This window comes from Ranitomeya variabilis, chromosome 1 (genome assembly GCF_051348905.1).
Source record: "Ranitomeya variabilis isolate aRanVar5 chromosome 1, aRanVar5.hap1, whole genome shotgun sequence".
Lineage (NCBI taxonomy): Eukaryota > Metazoa > Chordata > Amphibia > Anura > Dendrobatidae > Ranitomeya > Ranitomeya variabilis.
In genome coordinates, this window is record NC_135232.1 from 1098658639 (window position 1) to 1098680404 (window position 21766).

Consider the following 21766-nt stretch of genomic DNA (forward strand, 5'->3'; position numbering starts at 1 on the left):
TATAGACTAGCTGTTGTACCAGTTCTACTCCCGGGTGGCAAGCATTTTTATTGGCACCTCTCTTTCTCTCTTTGTCTACCCTCTCTATCCTCTCAACCCTCTCTCTCTCTTCACTCTCTCTCTCCCTCTTCACCCTCTCTCTCCTCACTGCCGGTGAAGCTGCTCCAACCGACATCCTGGAGATAATGACGCCGTTGTGCAGCATGCACTGACTCCTGCACATCTTCAGTTATCTACTATATAATCATCTAATTCTGTCTGCTTGTCTGTAACGGAAATCCCGCGTCGCTGATTGGTCGCACCAGCCATCCACAACCAATCAGCGACAGGTGCAGTCCAGCCGTAGTTCAGTCACATTTACTGAACAAGTTCAGTCAGTCACAGTGCCACGTAGTTCAGTCACGTTTACTGAACAAGTTCTGTCAGTCACAGTGCCACGTAGTTCAGTCACGTTTACGGAACAAGTTTTGTCAGTCACAGTGCGACATAGTTCACTCACATTTACTGAATAAGTTCTGTCAGTCACAGAGTGACGTAGTTCAGTCACGTTTACTGAACAAGTTCTGTGAGTCACAGTGCCAAGTAGTTCAGTCACGTTTACTGAACACGTTCTGTCAGTCACAGTGCGACATAGTTCACTCATGTTTACTGAAGACATTCAGTTAGTCACAGTGCAACATAGTTCAGTCAGGTTCACTGAACACGTTCTGTCAGTCAGAATATTCTAGAATACCCGATGCGTTAGAATCGGGCCACAATCTAGTATTATATAGATGTGTATCCATATATACATAAAGTAACGTATATTCAGACACATCTGTTCATGCAATGGTTTCCTTGTCCTAGTTGGAATATGCACAAATAGATACAGACTGAATGTAAGGAAACTGCAAAGGAACACACATGGAAACAATTAGTAAAGAAGCACTTGTGGAACCAACCTAAATATGTGATAGAATTTAGATTTCTAGAATAACCACCAATCCTCCTTTCTTCTACTATGAAGTCATCTTTACACCTCCTTGGCATTTTTTACAGGAGCTTCATCTGGTAGACACCTTGAATTGCCTCCAGTGACCAGGACTCTCATCCAGAGTTCATTTGTGTAATCACCAGCCTTCAGAAGGTGTTTGAGACTATCAGGTGTGTCTTTCAGAGGCAGTAATGGCACACAGCTTCATAAAGTGTTGTGCCCTATTCCACATCTTTTCAAGCCAGAATATGGCAAGAACCACTCAAAAAGAGATTTTACAGTGCATCAATACTTTAATGTCCATCAGTAATGAAAATTGCTAAAACTTTGAAGGTACCTTTAAGTGCAATCATGAAAACAGTAAATGGCTATGAAGAAACTGGGCATTATGAGGACCACCCCTGATAAACAAGACCAAGAATTAACACTGCTGTAAAGGAGAAGCTCATGAGAGCTAAATCCTTCAGAAAATGCTAATTGAAAGCACGTCATATAACAGCCCTCATAAATGATACACAGACATCAAGTTGAAGACATATCTATATGTCCTCAGGAGACTGCAAGAGGCTGCCTTTATGGTTGAATTGCTGCAAAGAAGACAATAATGAGGACCACAACTAGTTAGAAGAGGCTTGTTTTGGCCAAGCAACACATGGAAGGGACATTAGATAAGTGGAAATCTGTACTGTGGTCTGATGACGAGTACATATTTGAGATTTTTAATATCAACACAAAAAAGGTAAGGGGATGGTTTCTACATATGTGGTGCCTACTATGAATCATGAAGGACAATGACATAACACAGCATTCTGCAACTCCATGACATCCCATCGCCATACCATCTGGTTTGCACTTAGTGGAATCATCATTTGTGTTACAACTAGTGTTGAGCGATACCGTCCGATACTTGAAAGTATCGGTATCGGAAAGTATCGGCCGATACCGGCAAAGTATCGGATCCAATCCGATACCGATACCCGATACCAATACAAGTCAATGGGACTCAAGTATCGGACGGTATTCCTGATGGTTCTCAGGGTCTGAAGGAGAGGAAACTCTCCCTCAGGCCCTGGGAACCATATTAATGTGTAAAAGAAAGAATTAAAATAAAAAATATTGCTATACTCACCTCTCCGAGGGAACCGGCAGCGTTGTTTGCTTAAAATTCGCGCTTTTCTTTCCTTACGTGAAGTCCCGGCTTTGTGATTGGTTGCGTAGCAGTCACATGGGCGACGCAACCAATCACAGCAAGCCGTGACGTAATTTCAGGTCCTTAAGGATTTTAAAATTATGTCCCGGCTTTGTGATTGGTTGCGTCGCAGTCACATGGGCGACGCAACCAATCACAGCAAGCCGTGACGTAATTTCAGGCCCTTAAGGATTTTAAAATTACGTCCCGGCTTTGTGATTGGTTGCGTCGCAGTCACATGGGCGACGCAACCAATTACAAGCCGTGACGTCACGGGAGGCTGGACACGCGCGCATTTTAAAATGCGCGCTTGTCCAGCCTCCCGTGATGTCCCGGCTTGTGATTGGTTGCATCGCGGTCAACCAATCACAAGCCGGGAGGCTGGACACGCGCGCATTTTAAAATTTTAAAATGCGCGCGTGTCCAGCCTCCCGGCTTGTGATTGGTTGACCGCGATGCAACCAATCACAAGCCGGGACATCACGGGAGGCTGGACAAGCGCGCATTTTAAAATGCGCGCGTGTCCAGCCTCCCGGCTTGTGATTGGTTGACCGCGATGCAACCAATCACAAGCCGGGACATCACGGGAGGCTGGACAAGCGCGCATTTTAAAATGCGCGCGTGTCCAGCCTCCCGGCTTGTGATTGGTTGACCGCGATGCAACCAATCACAAGCCGGGACGTCACGGGAGGCTGGACACGCGCGCATTTTAAAATGCGCGCGTGTCCAGCCTCCCGTGACGTCACGGCTTGTGATTGGTTGCGTCGCTTATGTGACTGCGACGCAACCAATCACAAAGCCGGGACGTAATTTTAAAATCCTTAAGGGCCTGAAATTACGTCACGGCTTGCTGTGATTGGTTGCGTCGCCCATGTGACTGCGACGCAACCAATCACAAAGCCGGGACGTAATTTTAAAATCCTTAAGGACCTGAAATTACGTCACGGCTTGCTGTGATTGGTTGTGTCGCCCATGTGACTGCGACGCAACCAATCACAAGCCGGGACTTCACGTAAAGGAAAGAAAAGCGCGAATTTTAAACAAAGAACGCTGCCGCTTCCCTCGGTAAGGTGCAGGCTGCGTCGGAGAGGTGAGTATAGCAATATTTTTTATTTTAATTCTTTCTTTTACACATTTTTACATTAATGTTGTTTCGATACCGATACCCGATACCACAAAAGTATCGGATCTCGGTATCGGAATTCCGATACCCGCAAGTATCGGCCGATACCCGATACTTGCGGTATCGGAATGCTCAACACTAGTTACAACAGAACAATGACCCAAAACAATCATCCAGACTATGTGACCAAGAAAGAGAAGGATGGAGTGATGCGTTAGATTACATGGTCTCCACAATTACTCGTCCTCAACTCAAATTATATCGTTTGGTATGAATTGTATCGCAAACTGAACTTAAAGCAGCAGACAAGTGTTTAACACCCCTGAAACTCCTTCAAGACTAGTGGAAAGTCTTTTAGGTGACCTCCTGATGAAGCTTCTTGAGAGAGTGCCAAGGAGATATAAAATGGGAGATCAGTCTTTGAGGAATTTTAGGTCTAACAAGTATTCTGGTTTATTTTGGCCTTGCTTCATCATGTGTCTGTTTGTGGTTTTGCTGCCTTTGGTCAGAATCTACCATGTACACATTCCAATACAGGCAGATGTTTATCCATCATATAATACCAGGGAGGGAAACATCTGATTGGCTCCAACTTTATTCCACAGCAAGACAATGACCCCAAATATACTAATGTCATTTAGCGTTATCTTCAGCTTAAACGAGAACGTGGAGCCCTGGAAGTGATGATTTGGCCCCACAGAGCCCTGATCTCAACATCATTCAGTCTGCCTGAGATTACATGAAGAAACAGAAGGATTATCATAAACATCCACAGAAGATCTGTGGTTAGTTCTCCAAGATGTTTGGAACAACCTCCCTGCTGAGATCCTTCAAAAGCTGTGTACAAATGACAAGTACCTGGAAGACCAGATGCTGTTTTGTAAGCACCAAATATTGATTTAATTTACATTTCTCTTTTGTGCATTTGTAAGGCAGCCAGGGTACAGGGTGGTAGTCGTGGCACTGAGTTGTAGTGTTCCCACACACTGGTGCCTCACAAATGAAGTGTAATAATGTCCCTTCTGCAGAGTATGCAACGTGTGCAGCAGAACACTCACGTTAATTGCCGGAGTCTCCTCGCCTTCAGTCACTCCAGCTCCAGATCCATGGGTCTCACAAACAACTCTGGATTCAGTGCTCATACCCAACAGTTAAACTTAACTAATTAACAGGATTTGCATTACAGATGCGGCACAGTGCGTACATAACGACATTCCTAGGGCTCTCCCTACCTTCCTGGCAATCACTTTTCCTAGACAATCCCTGTCCCATCCTGGCAATCACTGCTCTTCCTGGACAACCTGCCCTGTCTTGGAAATCACTGCTCTTCCTGGACAATCCCCATCCGGTCTTGGCAATCACTGCTCTTCCTGGACAATCCCCGTCCCGTCTTGGCAATCACTGCTCTTCCTGGACAATCCCGGTCCTGTCTTGGCAATCACTGCTCTTCCTGGACAATCCCTGTCCCGTCTTGGCAATCACTGCTCTTCCTGGACAATCCCTGTCCTGTCTTGGCAAACACTGCTCTTCCTTACACCTTGCCCTGGGCATGGCTGCCCGGGCTCTATTGCCTAACCAGGAAGTCCGTTTGCTATATACTATTGCTCCACACTACACCCATCTGTAACTCCACCCAATCTGTACAATCCCTTATGCTAACTATACCTATTCTTAGACTCTCATTCCTTACCTCTACTGTTCCCCACTATTCTATGCTATCCCTAATATGGTACACAATACATATCAAGTGCATAAACAATACAGAAACATTACATGAACACATTAACAGTCACATACATTATGAAACAGCACACAATTAATATGAACAATGTTCAAAGAGGGGGATGCATGTCACCTCTATCACCTCCTTACACATTCACTTTGCATTTTGTTACTTCCTTCATGACCCAGCCTATTTTGACCTTAAAGGGAACCTGTCACCCCGGTTTTTCATTCGGAGATAAAAATACCGCTACATACGTGCGCAGATGGGGATCGCGGCGGCCATTTTCCTGAAGCAGAGTTCGCATCTCGGCTTCAGGAAAATGGCCGCCGCGATCTCCATCTGCGCACGCGTGGCAGCCCACGGCCATTTTCCTGAAGCCCTGGGCAGCAGAGCGCTCCAACTGCGCACGCGCGGCCACAGGAAGATGGCCGCCCCCACCGATCACCAGGGATATAGCGCAGAGCGCTCTGTTTTTCGTCACCTGCGCAGTCTCAAACCACTACGCCACTAACGGAAACCTAAGCAAGATCTGGGGGAAGAAACAGCTTTGTCACCACGCCCCTATGACCAGACCAGCATGATTGACAAGCGAAAACGGCGACTTTGGTAAGTAATTTCGGCAGCTTAGGTGGGGAATCAGGGTAGAAAAAAAACACTTTTGTAAAGCACAGCTCATGCCCTATGTAGCGGTATTTTTATCTCCGAATGAAAAACCGGGGTGACAGGTTCCCTTTAATGACCTGGCCGTTTTTTGAAATTTTGACCAGTGTCCCTTTATGAGGAAATAACTCAGGAACGCTTCAACGGATCCTAGCGGTTCTGAGATTGTTTTTTCGTGACATATTGGGCTTCATGTTAGTGGTAAATTTTGGTCGATAATTTTTGCGTTTATTTGTGAAAAAAAGGGAAATTTGGCGAAAATTTTGAAAATTTCACAATTTTCAAATTTTAAATTTTTATTCTGTTAAACGTGAGAGTTATGTGACACAAAATAGTTAATAAATAACATTACCCACATGTCTACTTTACATCAGCACAATTTTGGAAACAAAATTTTGTTTGCTAGGAAGGGTTAAAATTTGACCAGCGATTTCTCATTTTTACAACGAAATTTACAAAACCATTTTTTTTAGGGACCACCTCACATTTGAAGTCAGTATGAGGGGTCTATATGGCTGAAAATACCCAAAAGTGACACCATTCTAAAAACTGCACCCCCCAAGGTGCTCAAAACCACATTCAAAAAGTTTATTAACCCTTCAGGTGCTTCACAGCAGCAGAAGCAACAAGGAAGGAAAAAATGAACATTTAACTTTGTAGTCACAAAAATGATTTTTAGCAACAATTCTTTTATTTTCCCAAGGGTAAAAAGAGAAACTGGACCACAATCGTTATTGTAAAATTTGTCCTGAGTACGCTGATACCCCATATGGGGGGGAACCACTGTTTGGGCGCACGACAGGGCTCGGAAGGGAAGGAGCGCCATTTGACTTTTTCAATGAAAAATTGGCTCCAATCTTTAGCGGACACCATGTCGCGTTTGGAGAGCCCCCGTGTGCCTAAACATTGGAGCTCCCCCACAAGTGACCCCATTTTGGAAACTAGACTCCCCAAGGAGCTTATCTAGATGCATAGTGAGCACTTTGAACCCCCAGGTGCTTCACAAATTGATCCATAAAAATGATAAAGTACTTTTTTTCACAAGAAATTTCTTTTAGCCTCAATTTTTTCATTTTCACATGGGCAACAGGATAAAATGGATCCTAAAATGTGTTGGGCAATTTCTCCTGAGTACGCCGATACCTCATATGTGGTCACAAACAACTGTTTGTGCACACGGCAAGGCTCGGAAGGGAAGGAGCGCCATTTGACTTTTGAATGAAAAATTAGCTCCAATCGTTAGCGGACACCATGTCGTGTTTGGAGAGCCACTGTGTGCCTAAACATTGGAGCTCCCCCACATGTGACCCCATTTTGGAAACTAGACCCCTCAAGGAACTTATCTAGATGCATAGTGAGAACTTTGAACCCCCAGGTGCTTCACTGCGCATGCGCCCGCCATTTTGGAAGATGGCGGCACCCATGGAGCAGACGGACGGACACCGGGAGGCTCGGTAAGTATGAGGGGGGATCGGAGCACGGGGGGGATCGGAGCACGGGGGAGTGGGATCGGAGCACGGGGGAGCGGACAGGATGACGAGAGAGCGGACAGGCGGACGGAGGGAAGCGGAGCACAGGACGGAGGACTGGGGAGGCGATCGGTGGCGGTGGGGGGGAAGATCAGGGTTTCTGGATTGTAATATTTCACCATTTTCATAGGTGAAATATTACAAATCGCTCTGATTGGCTGTTTCACTTTCAACAGCCAATCAGAGTGATCATAGCCACGGGGTGGTGAAGCCACCCCCCCTGGGCTGAAGTACTACTCCCCCTGTCCCTGCAGATTGGGTGAAATTGGAGTTAACCCTTTCACCCGATCTGCAGGGACGTGATCCCTCCATGATGCCACATAGGTGTCACAGGTTGGATTGGCACCGACTTTCATGACGCCTACGTGGCGTCACAGGTCGGGAAGGGGTTAACACATATTTTTTTCAAGCATTCTTGTTTTCTTTGCTTATACAGCTCTAGCAAAAATTATGAGACCACCACATCAAAACCCTGTCATGGCAGCCCAATCTCCAGGCCTGAACCCCATTGAAAACCTCTGGAATGTAATCAAGAGGATGATGGATAGTCACAAGCCATCAAACAAAGAATAACTGCTTACATTTTGTGAATTGGGTGAAAGACTTGTGGAAAGCATGCCAAGACGCATGAAAGCTGTGATTAAAATCATGGTTATTTCACAAAATATTGATTTCTGAACTCTTCCTGAGTTAAAACATTAGTATTGTTGTTTCTAAATGATTATGAACTTGTTTTCTTTGCATTATTTGAGGTCTGAAAGCACTGGGGTTTTAAAAAAAAAATTGACCATTTTTCTTTTTCAGAAAAAAAAAAATATTGGTTGGAAATTCGGAGACATGTTGTCAGAAGTTTATAAAATAAAAGAACAATTTACATTTTACTCAAAAATATACCTAAAAAGAGAAAAATCAGACAAACTGAACATTTTGCAGTGGCAACATCCTATTATACAGATGAAGATAAAACAAATACAGTTACTGTGTGGTGGATATGAGTGGGGCCGGACATATCATTGGTGCGACCTGTGCAGCCGCAGAGGTAAGAGGGCCCATTTCTAAGTCCAAAGCAGGGGAACTTTTGCATTTTGATGGGTTATTGGACTGTAAAGGGTCAATATAATGCTCTCGCACAGGGGTCTCAGGGTCTCATAGTCTGAGTAAAGTTACCTGGAAAAGTGCAAATTAACTCTGCTCAAGGAAGAGGAAAGCTAGCTAGTGCCATCTACTGAAGGTATCTATGCAATAAGTCAACGTCCATGCCTAAAATGAGTCTTCCCACATGATTTCACATTTTTGCCAGAAAAGAATCCTTGCAAAAGGAACTGACGTCTATCTGCACCTATTTGATTCATTATTGACATATTCACAATGAAATAAATGCATGAGAAACTAAAAAGAAACCCTGGATAGTATGAGGCAGTGAGGGGGTCATATGCAAGGGTCGATATGTGTCCCCCCAAGATGCGGACGGAGTCCTATTAAACCCGCTGGAGTACCTTGTGTTTACCACAGGACGACGGTGAGTCACAAGGCAAAATAAAACAAAGAATAGATTGGGTCCAAGTAGTGACTCAGTCAGATTTTTAGGAAAACCCATTAAGGGCTTTTATTTTTAAAGGAATTTGCAGGTTTGGTAGTTGGGCGAATCCCTCTCTCCACTCTGGGTTTTGGAAGTGGCTCTGTGGCCAAGATTCCATTTAAATCTGTCAGTTTTGCCTTGGGTTTGTCAGTGTTGGAGTTTGCAAGCTGCAGAGCAGATGGCTCTGTGCAACCCAGGTCTGTGTGGAGCTGACACTGAGCCAGGAATTTCCAGGCAGCTGACGCACATAAAAGACACGGCTTTGCCATTGTCCACGGCAATGGGTTTTGAGTTCTGAACTGTGCTTATGGAAACCCGGCTGCAATCCAGAGGATATCACTATGTGTGAGTTCGGATAATAAAGATTTCATTTATGTTGAACTTTCTGTGGTCCCTGCCTATCTGTCGCACTGCACCAACCCCACCGCACTACAATAGCCATCATGAGAGACTTGTATTTCTACAACTTAGAGACGCAGAACCACAAACTAACTATAATAGGGTTGCCTGTCTTGGTAACTGGATGTGGCTGGAGATTCACCATGAAGCACATATCCAGAATTATGCTAATAATTATGCTAATTATGCTATCAAATTAGCTTGAAACACCACTCCAGCGGGGGGGTTTTTCACCGCTGGAGTGGCGCTTTAAAAGTAAGTTCCCTGCCCCAGGTCATATATTCACGCTTCACCATTTTTTGGCACCGCTCCAGTTCCGTGGCACAGTTTTGTAAGCTCAGCTTCTGATTGACCGGAAGTAAGAAGCTACGTCACAAGCTCTCAATGCAGGTCTATGAGAATATGAAATAGAGCTGCCGACAGGTCACTTTTCACCGGCAGGTGAGTATGAGACAGGGGGCAGGGGAATTACATATAAAGCACCGCTGCAATTATGCAATAAAAATAATTCGGGAGTGGGGCTTTAAGGAGACAAATTATTCTTTGTTTTGAAAAGTTTTTGTAAGGGGGGGTTGGAAAAGGAACTTGGGGAAGCTGGACATCTACAGTAGAAAATGTAGAAGAAGAAGTTTGTAAAGCTATTGGTTGTTGTCTGTCTTTCCATCTGCAGTATATTAAAGTGCTGGAATAAATTTAGACCTGTTGGTCACAATACTTGTCTCCTAGGCACCTTCATTCCCTATAATATGTAGAAACAGATTCTATAAAGGAAAAAAAATAACATTTTCAGAAGAGGCTTACCCATTATTTCACAAAGTGCCTGCATCCAATGCTGCTTTTAGTTACAAGCCATCTACTCATCTATTGCAGACACGACAAGTCATACTGACCTTGTGATGACGTAGGGCGCAAAGCACACCACAAAAGAGCCTATAAAAATGCTGATTTTCTTTGTAGCCCGCTGCCTTCTTCTTTTTTGCTCACTTAGACATCTCTGCTTCACACTGCAAGGTAGAAGCGCTGTATGATTACACAGGAACATCAGCCAAACTGTGGGACGTACACATATTAGGAGCAAATAATAAGCCACAATTGTGACTGTAAACCAGGAGAACATGGACACGTATTAAATTACCCAGTCATTTAGTAATACAATAAAATGTCTAATATGATAGATAGATAGATAGATAGATAGATAGATAGATAGATAGATAGATGATAGTTAGAAAGATAGATAGATAGATAGATAGATAGATAGATAGATAGATAGATGATAGATAGATAATAGATAGATAGATAGATAGATAGATAGATAGATAGATAGATAGATAGATAGATAGATGATAGTTAGAAAGATAGATAGATGATAGATAGATAATAGATAAATATAATATATAGATAGATAGATGATAGTTAGAAAGATAGATAGATAGATGATAGATAGATAATAGATAGATAGATAGATAGATAGATAGATAGATAGATAGATAGATAGATATGAGATAGATAATAGATAAATATAATATATAGATAGAAAGATAACAGATAGATAGATGATAGATAGATAGATAGTAGATAGATAGATAATAGATAGTAGATAGATAGATAATAGATAGATAATAGATAGATAAATATATAGATGATAGATAAATAGATAGATAGATAGATAGATAGAGATAGATAATAGATAAATATATAGATAATAGAAAGATATGAGATAGATAATAGATAGATAGATATATAATTGATAATAGATAGATGATAGATAATAGATAGATATTGTAGATAGATAGATAGATAGATACATGGATAATATTGATAGATAGGGAGTTAAAATGAATAGTGGTATAAGGTAATTGACTTAATAAGTCTGTCATTTGTCCTTTGTCCTTTTAAAGGACTTCTCTGTCATTCATTAAAAACATACAGTACCGTAAAGCAATATGTTGCCTCAGTATCATATTATGGCTTTACATAGGACTGCAGCAAAGCTCTGACATTACCTTAACTCACTTCATAAAGGAAGCAACTCAATGACACATCCAGCTCTGCTACTCTGCTGAGAAGGTGGATGGACGGTTTACACTTTTATGAGTGTTGCAGTTTGAAAAAAAAATAGTATAGGAAACACTATAACAATGTTCATCCCCTAATACAGAACTATAACATAAATATACTAAACTAAGACCATAAGTGATAGAAAATGTAATATATCAATATTGAACATAATACTATACTTTCTAAATAATATAATACATAATAATAATAAATATAATGTTTCCTCACTTGCTTTTGATAGAAGGAATGGATTTCCATGTATCTTAGTTATAACTGTGTCACACTTATTCTTAATACTGATCCTCAATTGTGTCTGGCTAGCTAAAATGCTCAGAGTCATTCACACACACAGAGGTAGCAGAGCTGACATTGTGTTATACATTGCACTGAAAGTAAACTCACAGCTGAGAGCAAAACTAAGGCTGGCAACCCCAAAGAGTTCTTGGAAAGTAATTCAGCTCTGCTACCTCTATCTGTGGAGACTGTACAGGAAACTATACAGAGCCCATCACAACCAGCAGTGTACACAGAACGTTCTACTACAGCGATGTGTGTGGACTGTGCGGATAGAGAACGATCCAGCATTACAGATGTGTCTGTCTTCATTAGTGTTCAGTTACACAGTTTCTGCGAATACCAATTGAATACAATCTGGTGCCATACTGTACATGAAAATGGATGCTAATTTTATAAAAAAAAACATTGTAAAACATGGGAGCCTATGGGTAGACGATGGCACAGGGCAGAGGCACCGTTCTAGTAAAATGGTATGTTTAATGTAAATATTTTGTTTTACATAGGAATCTTCGGGTGGCAGGTGGCTCATGTCAAAATCATCATCATCAATCATCATCATCATCAATCATTTATTAAAAATGGATATATTTTATGCTTATATATAGATAGATAGGTATATATATATATATATATATATATTTATATATATATATTTTTATATATATATATATATATATATATATATATATATATATATATAATCCTTTTGGTGATAAATGGCACCTGGCAGGGGATGTTTCTAATATAAAAGTATGTATATATATATATATATATATATATATATATATATATATATATATATATTTATTATTATTATTATTATTATTTTTATTTTTTTTCATGGAATTGTTTGGGTGACATATGGCACCTGGTAGAGGCATCAATCACAGACATTAACTAAAAAGGTAGATATATTTCATGTATATAGTTTTTGTGAGTGACAGATGACACTGGCACAGGCATCACACAGAGCCATTTATTAAAAAGTCATATGTATGATGTGTATAGCATTCTTTAACCTTTGGGTGACACATGACACCAGGTAGGGGCAGTATATATATATATATATATATATATATATATATATATATATATACTGTACATTATCATGGGAACCCTTGTGGGACACATGGCATCTGGCAGAGGCATCATTCTCAGCTATGTAGTATAAAATTGATATATTTCATGTACATAGTTTTTTCACCTTTAGGTGCCACCTTGGTCCTGGCAGGGGGTATTTTTATAATAAAGAAGTGTACATTTAATATATATATATTTTTTATTTTTTTATCATGGCAACCTTTGGGTGACAGATGGCACCTGGCAGAGGCATGTAATAGTAGAGAAATGTAATGTCTTTAGTTTTTTAACCTTTAGGTTGCCAGGCAGGGGCATTCATCTAATACAATAAGTTATATTTCATTTATATAATTTTTTTTTTTTATCAGGGGAACCTTTGGGTGACAGATAGCACCTGGCAGAGGCATCATTCACAGCCATATAGTAGAAAAATAGATCTGGGAGCCTATGGGTGTGGGAGGATGTCCATTCCTGTAGGGTCCAATCTTGGGGTCGGTCAGGTTTAGAGACATTTTACGGTAGGATATATAACCGGCATGCATCATATATACAATATCTGTCAAGATAGGAGAAAAATGGAGTTACCTGGGGTGGATGTCTACAAGCAATACCAGGGTTTGCATGGTAATAATGTCTATCCTCCTGCAGTGGAACCGTGCCACTTTCAGCACCTTTAAATAAGTGAAACATAATATAACCAGTGAGAGCATGAAACTGGCGGCATGGAACACGATGGTGAACGCCATGAAGCGTCTGGTCTCGGGGGCGTCTTGGACATGCAGGGTACAGGAGGCGTACATGCTACTGTAGTCTAACCAGGACAGGAAGAGAGAGACCAGGGGGAAGGTGAGCGAGTGCAGCCAGGTGTACCCCATCATGACCACTGCATCCTTGTACCTCATCTTGCTGGTGTAACTTAAGGGGAAAACCACAGCAATCCATTTGTCTATGCTGAGAGCTGCCATGCTGAGCATGGTGTTAGAAGTCAAAAAAGTTTCCAAAAATCCCAAGGCTTTACAGATGCAGTCACTGAATGGCTGTTGGTGATGTAAGATAGCCAGGAAAGTGGAGGGCATGTTGAGGATAGTCAGAAGGAGGTTGCAGAGTGAGAGGTTGACCAGAAAGATCCCAGAGACCTGCTTCCTTATCTCTGCGCTGTACAAGAAGCATATCAGCACCAGGAGGTTAGCCAGCAGGGAGACAATGAAGACTACTGTGAGTAAACCAGCCAGCAGAATCTCTGCCAAGTGCATTTCTTAGCATCTATCCATTAGCCTGATTTTTTCACAGCACTCATTGAATTAGCAGGATGAATTAGCGAGGCTGGCTTTTCTACATGCCTCCTCTGTGGGGTTAGGACAGGATGATCTGACTCCCCCAGGTTCTGTTCTTTATGATGGTGCTGCTGCTGCTGTCCAAGGTCCTGAAGATGCCAAGGAGCCCAGGTCCCATTCCACTGCTGCCTGCTGCTTGTCTCTGCTGCTGCTGCTGCTACAGCTCCTGAAATCCAAGTGAGTGCAGTCATTCCATAGATCACCCTGATAATAATAATAATAATAATAATAATAAAAGCAGTTGTTTCTTCAATGGTCTTTGCAAGAAAGCAGCCAAGCAGTTGTGAGTGAGTGGCACACCTTCTCCTCTGCCTACAAGGCTGACTCATGCGCAGGACAGCAGAGCTGACAAAGGCAAGACAGGCACATCACCATCACTCCCTGCCTGCAGGTTCCTTGCTACTTAGTCATGATGTGTGACACTGACCCTACAATGTAACAGAAGGAAAACGACACCTCATCCATTCTGCACTAGCTGGCACATTTTCTGTGTGCAATTAAGGACAGGTCCTGTGCTCCTCCGAACACTGGAACAAGTCAGATCCTGTTAAGTATTTATTTAATTCCTTGTTATAATAACCCACCACTGATACAAGTCCTCATTAGCCGCTTATTAAAAGGGTTGGTGTTTCTGTCGGACTGATCAAATGTATGGAAAGATTCATATATAAAAGATAGGATCATCATCATCAGTCGTTTCATGTGATCTTGCTCCACAGCTCAATGTCAGCACTGATTATAATAAAGAAAATCAGGTTTTCAGCCTGTAACTACAAAACTACAACCCCCAGCATGCTAGCTAGAGATCCGCAGAGGATCGAATTTGAGTAACATTTCCTGAAATTCGCCAGTACACCGGAATTGGGACACTTTCCATTTTGATTTTAGAGGATCCCAAAATAAAAACTATCTACCTCCAAACAAATAAGAAAATCATACATGTATTTTCCCCAAAAAAAAAGATTTACAGTAATGCAAAGTCGGCAAATGTTCGTTTTTTGCGTTTCTGTTTTTCGCTCCTCTTCTTCCCAGAGCCATAACTTTTATTTTTCCATCAATATGGCCGTGTGAGGGCTTGCTTTTTTGCAGGACATGTTGTACTTTTGAATGACACCATTGGTTTTACCATGTCGTGTACTCGAAAACGGGAAAAAAATTCCAAGTGCGGAATCCAGTTTTTTGGATTTTTTTTTACCATGTTCACCAAATGCTAAAATTGACCCGCCATTATCATTCTCCAGGTCGTTATGAGTTCATAGACACCAAACATGTCTAGGTTGGTTTTTAGTTAAATGGTGAAAACAAAATCCAAAGTTTGTTAAAATAAATAAATAAAAAATTGTGTCATTTTCTGAGACCTGTAGCGTCTCTAGTTTTCATGATCTGGGGTCAGGTGAGGGATTATTTTATCTGCGCCGAGCTCATGTTTTTATTGATACCATTTTGGTGTGCATATGATCTTTTGATCGCCCGTTATTGCATTTTAATGCAATGTTGTGGCGACCAAAAAAACATAATTCTGGCGTCTTGACTTTTTTTTTCTCGCTATGCCGTTTACCGATCGGATTCATTTTTTTATATATTGATAGATCAGGAGATTATAAATGAGACGATACCAAATATGTTTTTTTATTGTTTTATTTTGAACTTAGGTGAATGGGGGGTGATTTGAACTTTTATATTTTTTATTTTCTTTTATATTTCTAAAAACATTTTTTTTACTTTTTGCATGCTTCAATAATCTGGTCACCTCTGCTACACACAGACGATTATCAGATTTCCAGTATGTCGCAAAAATGCTCACTTGCTATGAGCGCTGACAGCTGGGCGCAATCCGGTACTGACAACCACCGGAGTCTCCTGCAGACCCCGGGTTGTCATGCCAACCCATCGGCGACCCCAGGTCATGTGGCAATGGCGAGATGGGCGTGATTATTGACGCACTTCCGGTGCGATCACATTAAATGCCGAAGTCAGAGATTGACAGCGGCATTTAACGGGTTAACTGCCGCGGGTAGATTGTGATTCTTCCCACGGCTGTTAGGGGCACATGTCAGCTGTTCAAAACAGCTGACATGTGGCGGGAAAGATGTGGGCTCAGCGCCAGAGCCCATATCAAAGGAAGGGACACGACATGCGCCGTACATGTACAGAGTACAGTATGTTGTGAAGGGGTTAATATTCTCACCGATTGTTGATCTCTCTGATGTCCAGCTCGGTTCCGCTCCTCATCTCAGTTACATCACTGCTCTTCAGACTCTCCAGATCACTCCCTGTACTATGCGTGAGCCGGAAGTCTCTAATACAATGTGAATGCTATACTTTTCTGATGCTCCATAGGCTTAGGCTAGGTTCACACTGCGTTAACAGCATCCCGTTCAACACATACGTTAACGGGCTGCTGTTAATGCAAGTGCCGACTTGTTACATCGCTAGCGCAGATAGAGCACCTGCTTGCTCTATCTGCGCTAGCAGTGACGGACCCGGAAACACTGCAGCCTGCGTCTCAGGGTCCGTCACTCAATGACGGCACATGACTAGCGCACGACCACTGTGGGCGTGCGCTAGCGATGCTTCCGACATAGAACTTAATGGCGTTATGCTGCAGTGTAACGTAGTCCGTCTAACGGACTGCCAAAATGAAATGTGAACCCAGCCTTATATTGTAAAAGTCACTTCCCGGTCACGTGCTTAACGTAACCCAGAGAGTCTTAAGAGCGTTGACATCTCTCAGAAGTGGAGCAAAATGGTGCTGGATCCCAGAGAAGATGGTGGTAGGTACATATATTAAGACAATAAACTACATGCACATATACACAGATTTAAGTTGAACTTGTCCTGTAAAAAAATGCTATTAACCAGCAGATCTGAGGTTAATCTGCAGGCTAATAGCGCTCTGAAGCGCCAGCACTGAAAGCCCCGCTACCGGGAGGAAATTAACTTTATTCCACCTGGCAGTCTCCGGCTTTCAGTCATTGAGGTGCGTCTTCAGTCACAGCTCAGTTCATAGTCATAAGTGGCTGTGACTGACATCCGTCTCAGCATTGATTCACTGTAGAGCTGGTTGTTAGTCAGAGCCACTGCTCCCTATGAACTGAGTGGTTACTGAAGCCACACCTCAATGACTAAAATCCGGAAGCTGCCGAGAGAAATAAAGTTAATTTCTTCCTGGCATTGATGATCTCATTTCATGGGTGCACTTCTCTAAAGAGGTTGGACAAAGAGAGTCATTATTCATCTGCACTAGTAGGAAATATGGATTCCATAGGGTGTGTATTGAAGAAATTATAACAATCAACAACTCTCACTCTTGTGGACTTAACTTATCCAGATATCACAATAAGGTACCATCACCTGTATCATCTCAATGACCACTGCAGAGGAAAATTACTATAAAGCCAGTGACAATGTCCCCAGCTGATTGCTAAAGGAGCTTTTATTTGAAAAGGCGTCCTCTTATTTTTCTCACATGTTATTAGAATTGTATGCATAGGTAAGTGCCCCAGAAAGTTTTTGGGATGGGATATTATTGTGATTATTATGAATTGATGATATGGTTATACTAGCATGTGTGATATTCTATAGTGATAAATTGGATTCTTTATAGCATTTGGCTAGATACTATGGATGAGTGAACGTGCTCGGTGATGCTCGGATTTCACTCAAGTATCTGAGTGCTTGGATGTGCTTGTCACTCGATGAGCATTGGCCGGTGCTCGGATTTGAAGCTTGAATCCCCGCCCCACTTGTTTTGGGCCTGTTACACAGCCAATAACCATAGTCATCTTGGTAGTGGCATTACTGTGATTGTCTGGCTGCATTACCTCATCAACGGTTATAAAAAGATTTGCGCCACCGTGCTCGACTCACTAACACAATTGAACAGCTCAGGGACAGTTGTTATTGGAGGGAGAGAGCAGTTATCCAGGCCTATGTGTGTACAGTTTAACTATAGTTCGGTCATGTTGATACTGTTGCTGATGCTGAACCCTCATACTCACAGTCCTTCTAAGGGGTAATCTGAGCTTTGCTATTTGCATCAGATACATTCTGCATTTAGCCTAGGGACAGTTGCAGGAGCAGTGAGAGTGTCAGAATAGAGCATCTAGGCAGGGCTTAGGTCACTGAATCTGGTGCTAAATATAAAGCTGCTACACCTGACCACATTCTTTTTATGGGGGGTGAAAAATTCACTATCTTGTCATCCATAGATTATTACGTGCTTTGTGTTACATTACGGTGCTATACAACCACTTATAACACTAAAAAAAAAGTTTAAAATATTTTCTGGATTCAATTAGTTATCCATAGAGTGTTACGTTGTTTGTTTACATTTCGGTGGCATATAACAGTCCGAGAAGGGTCAAAAATTTTTCTGGGTTCAATTAGTCATCCATACAATATTACTTGCTTTGTTTTACATTTCAGTAGTATATAATATTCTAAAAAAGCATTCAAACAATTTTCTGGATTCAATTAGTCATCCATAGAGTATTAAATGCTTTGTATTACATTTTGGTGATATATAACACTCCAAGAAAGTGTTAAAAAAAAATTGAGATTCAATTAGTCATCCATAGAGTGTTATGTGCTTTGTTTTCCATTTCAGCGGTATATAACATTCCAAAGAAGCATTCAAACATTTTTATGGACTGAATTTTTCATTCGAAGTGTATCATGTGCTTTTCTTTACATTTTGGTTTTATGTAACACTCAAAAAAAGTGTTAAAAAGTGTTGAATTTTTTATCCATAGAGTATTATGTGCTTTGTTTTATATTTTGGTGGTATATAACACTCCAGAAAAGCAATAAAAAAAATTTCTGAATTCAATTAGTCATCCATAAAGTATTACGTGCTTTGTTTTACATTTCAGTAGTATATGACACTCAAAAAAAGCATTCAACATTTTTTTTCTGGATAGAATTTGGCATCAATAATTCATTATGTACTTTGCTTTACATTATGATGGTATATCACACTCTAAAAAAGCGTTCAAAATGTTTTTCTGAATTGAATTTGTCATCCATAGAGCATTATGTGCTTTGTTTTACATTTCAGTGACATATGACATTCCAAAAATGGGTTCACCATTTTTTCTGGATTGAATTTGTCATCCATAGAATAACGTGTGATGTTTTACATTTCGGTGATATATAACACTCCAAAAAAGCTTTTAAAAAATTTTCTGGATTCAATGAGTCATCTATAGAGTATTACATTCTTTGTGTTAAATTTCAGTGCTATATAACATTCAAAAAAAGCGTAAACATTTTTTTCTGGATTCAACTAGTCAGTCATCCATGGAGTATTACGTGCTTTCTATTAAATTTCATTAGTATATAACACTCATAAAAAAGCATTCAAAAACTTTTCTGGATTGAATTTGTCATCCATAGATTGAATTTGTCATGAATACACTTTTACGTGATTTGTGTTACATTATGGTGGTATTAATCCCTTCACCCCAAAGCCTTTTTTCACCTTCCTGACCAGGCAATATTTTACAATTCTGACCAGCGTCACTTTATCACTTAATAACTCTGGAACGCTTCAATGGATCTCACTGATTCTAAGGTTGTTTTTTCATGACATATTGTACATCACGATAGTGGTAAAATTTCTTTGATATGACTTACATAAATTTGTGAAAACATCAGAAATTTGGCTAAAATTAAAAAAGTTCAGCAATTTTCAAACTTTTAACTTTTATAACCTTAAATCAGATAGTTATGTCACACAAAATAGTTAACACATAAGATTTCACACTTGTCTACTTTACATCAACACAATTTTTGAAACACAATTTTTTAAGGAAGTTATAAGGGTTAAAAGTTGACTAGCAATTTCTAATTTTTCCAACAAAATTTACAAAACCATTTTTTTAGGGACCACCTCACATTTGAAGTGACATTGAGGGGTCTATATGACAGAAAATACCCAGAAATGACACCATTCTAAAAACTGCACCCATCAAGGTGCTCAAAACCACATTCAAGATATTTATTAACCCTGCAGATGATTCACAGAAATTAATGGAATGTGGATGGAAAAAAATAACATTTACCTTTTTTTTCACCAAAACTTTACTTTAGACCCACATTTTTTTATTTTCACAAAGGTAACAGAAGAAAATGGACCGCAACATTTATTGTGCAATTTCTCCTGAGTATGCCAATGCCCTATTTGTGTAGGAAAACTACTGTTTGGGCGCACGGCATGGCTCAGAAGGGAAGCAGCGCCATTTGAATTTTTGAATGCAAAATTTGCTGGAATAATTAGCGCACGCCATGTCGCATTTGGAGAGCCCCTGATGTGCCTAAACAGTGGAAATCCCCACAAGTGGCACCATTTTGGAAGCTAGACCCCACAAGGAACTTATTTAGATGTGTGGTGAGCACCTTGAACAGCCAGGTGCTTCACAGAAGTTTATAATGTTGAGCTGTCAAAAAAAATTTCCATATATACCAAATATGTGGAAGATAACTATTAAGTGCGCAAACGGCAGGACTCGGAAGGGAAGGAGCAGCATTTGAATTTATGAATGCAAAATATCCTGGAGTAATTAGCAGACGCAATGTTGCATTTGGAGTGCCCCTGATGTGCCTAAACAGTGCAAACCCCCCACAAGTGACACCATTTTAGAAACTAGACCCCTCAAGAAACTTACCTAGATGTATGTTAGGTACCTTGAACCGCTAGGTGCTTCACAGAAGTTTATAATGTTGAGCAGTGAAAAAAAAATTCAAATTCTTCCCAACAAAATGTTTTTTTGCCCCACATTTTGCATTTTCACAAGGGTAACAGAAGAATTTGAACCCCACAATTTGTTGTGCAATTTCTCATGAGTACACCGATAGCCCAAATATGGGGAGAAACTACTGTTTGGGTGCACTGCAAGGCACAGACGGGAAGAAACGTCATTTGACTTTGGGAGTGCAAAACTGTCTGGAATAATTAGGGGACACCTTGTCGCATTTGGAGGGTCCTTGATGTACCTTAACAATGGAAACTGCCCAAAACTTACCACATTTTGAAAAAAATATACAAGCCATTAAACAGGAAAGTATGTTTCTGAACATTTTTTTCCTGTAAGCTTCAATTTTTTGTCTATTGTGAATGTTTTATTGTAATTCCTTAAAGTGGAGTAAAAGGGTGACACCATTGTTCTCAGCAGTGATCGGGGGAGTCAGAGATGCTTCCAGGATTCTTCCCCATGTTGTTCTCCTTCCATTCAACACTTTTTCCATCCATTTCAACATTCTCACTGCTCCAGACCTCCTTGTAGGGTCTGCCGGAAAAATGCTAGTCTTTCCCATTGACTCCCATTATACTTGTTACTCAAAATGAGCATCCGAGCGTTAAGAATTGATCAGTTCGAGTATCGAGCACTGGAGCCTTTTAGCGCTCGCTCATCCCTGGTGGACACATCTGAAGTTCCCAGTGTATCAAACAGACTACAATTATACTCATTACAGACTGTTCCCACTAAGCCTTGCATCCTGGAAGTAATATAGTTAAAAAATTAATTTCCATGTAAGTGCGGCAGATGTTGGGTATTAAATTGTCATTTTCACCCCCTTCCTTTCTGGGACACAAAGACAGAAGACTGGTTACAATCAGCAGAGACGTCCTATTGTAGCTTTTTGCTGACCTTATATACCATATATATTTCTAATAGTTATACACAATTTTTCCTTCTTGTCCACCAGATGCTTTTTACTGCACCAAATAATTATTATTAATATTCATTGTAGTTCAGGCAATGTAGTCATGCATCAAGATGATCAGGATGAGCAGGGATTTCTCCAGGAAGGAAAG

The 21766-nt window shown here is 40.9% G+C and overlaps 1 protein-coding gene across 1 annotated transcript in view; it reads right to left on the bottom strand.

The window, feature by feature from the left end:
* GPR78 (G protein-coupled receptor 78) overlaps positions 1-14286 on the bottom strand; it is a 72847-nt gene extending 58561 nt beyond the window's left edge. Inside the window, exons 1-2 of the mRNA XM_077280065.1 lie at positions 13199-14286; positions 10069-10182 (exon numbers count right to left, since the gene is read on the bottom strand). Of these exons, the coding sequence (XP_077136180.1) occupies positions 10069-10182; positions 13199-13866 (782 nt within the window). The 5' untranslated portion in view covers positions 13867-14286. The remainder of the gene's footprint in view (positions 1-10068; positions 10183-13198) is intronic.
* Positions 14287-21766: the final 7480 nt, after the last annotated feature.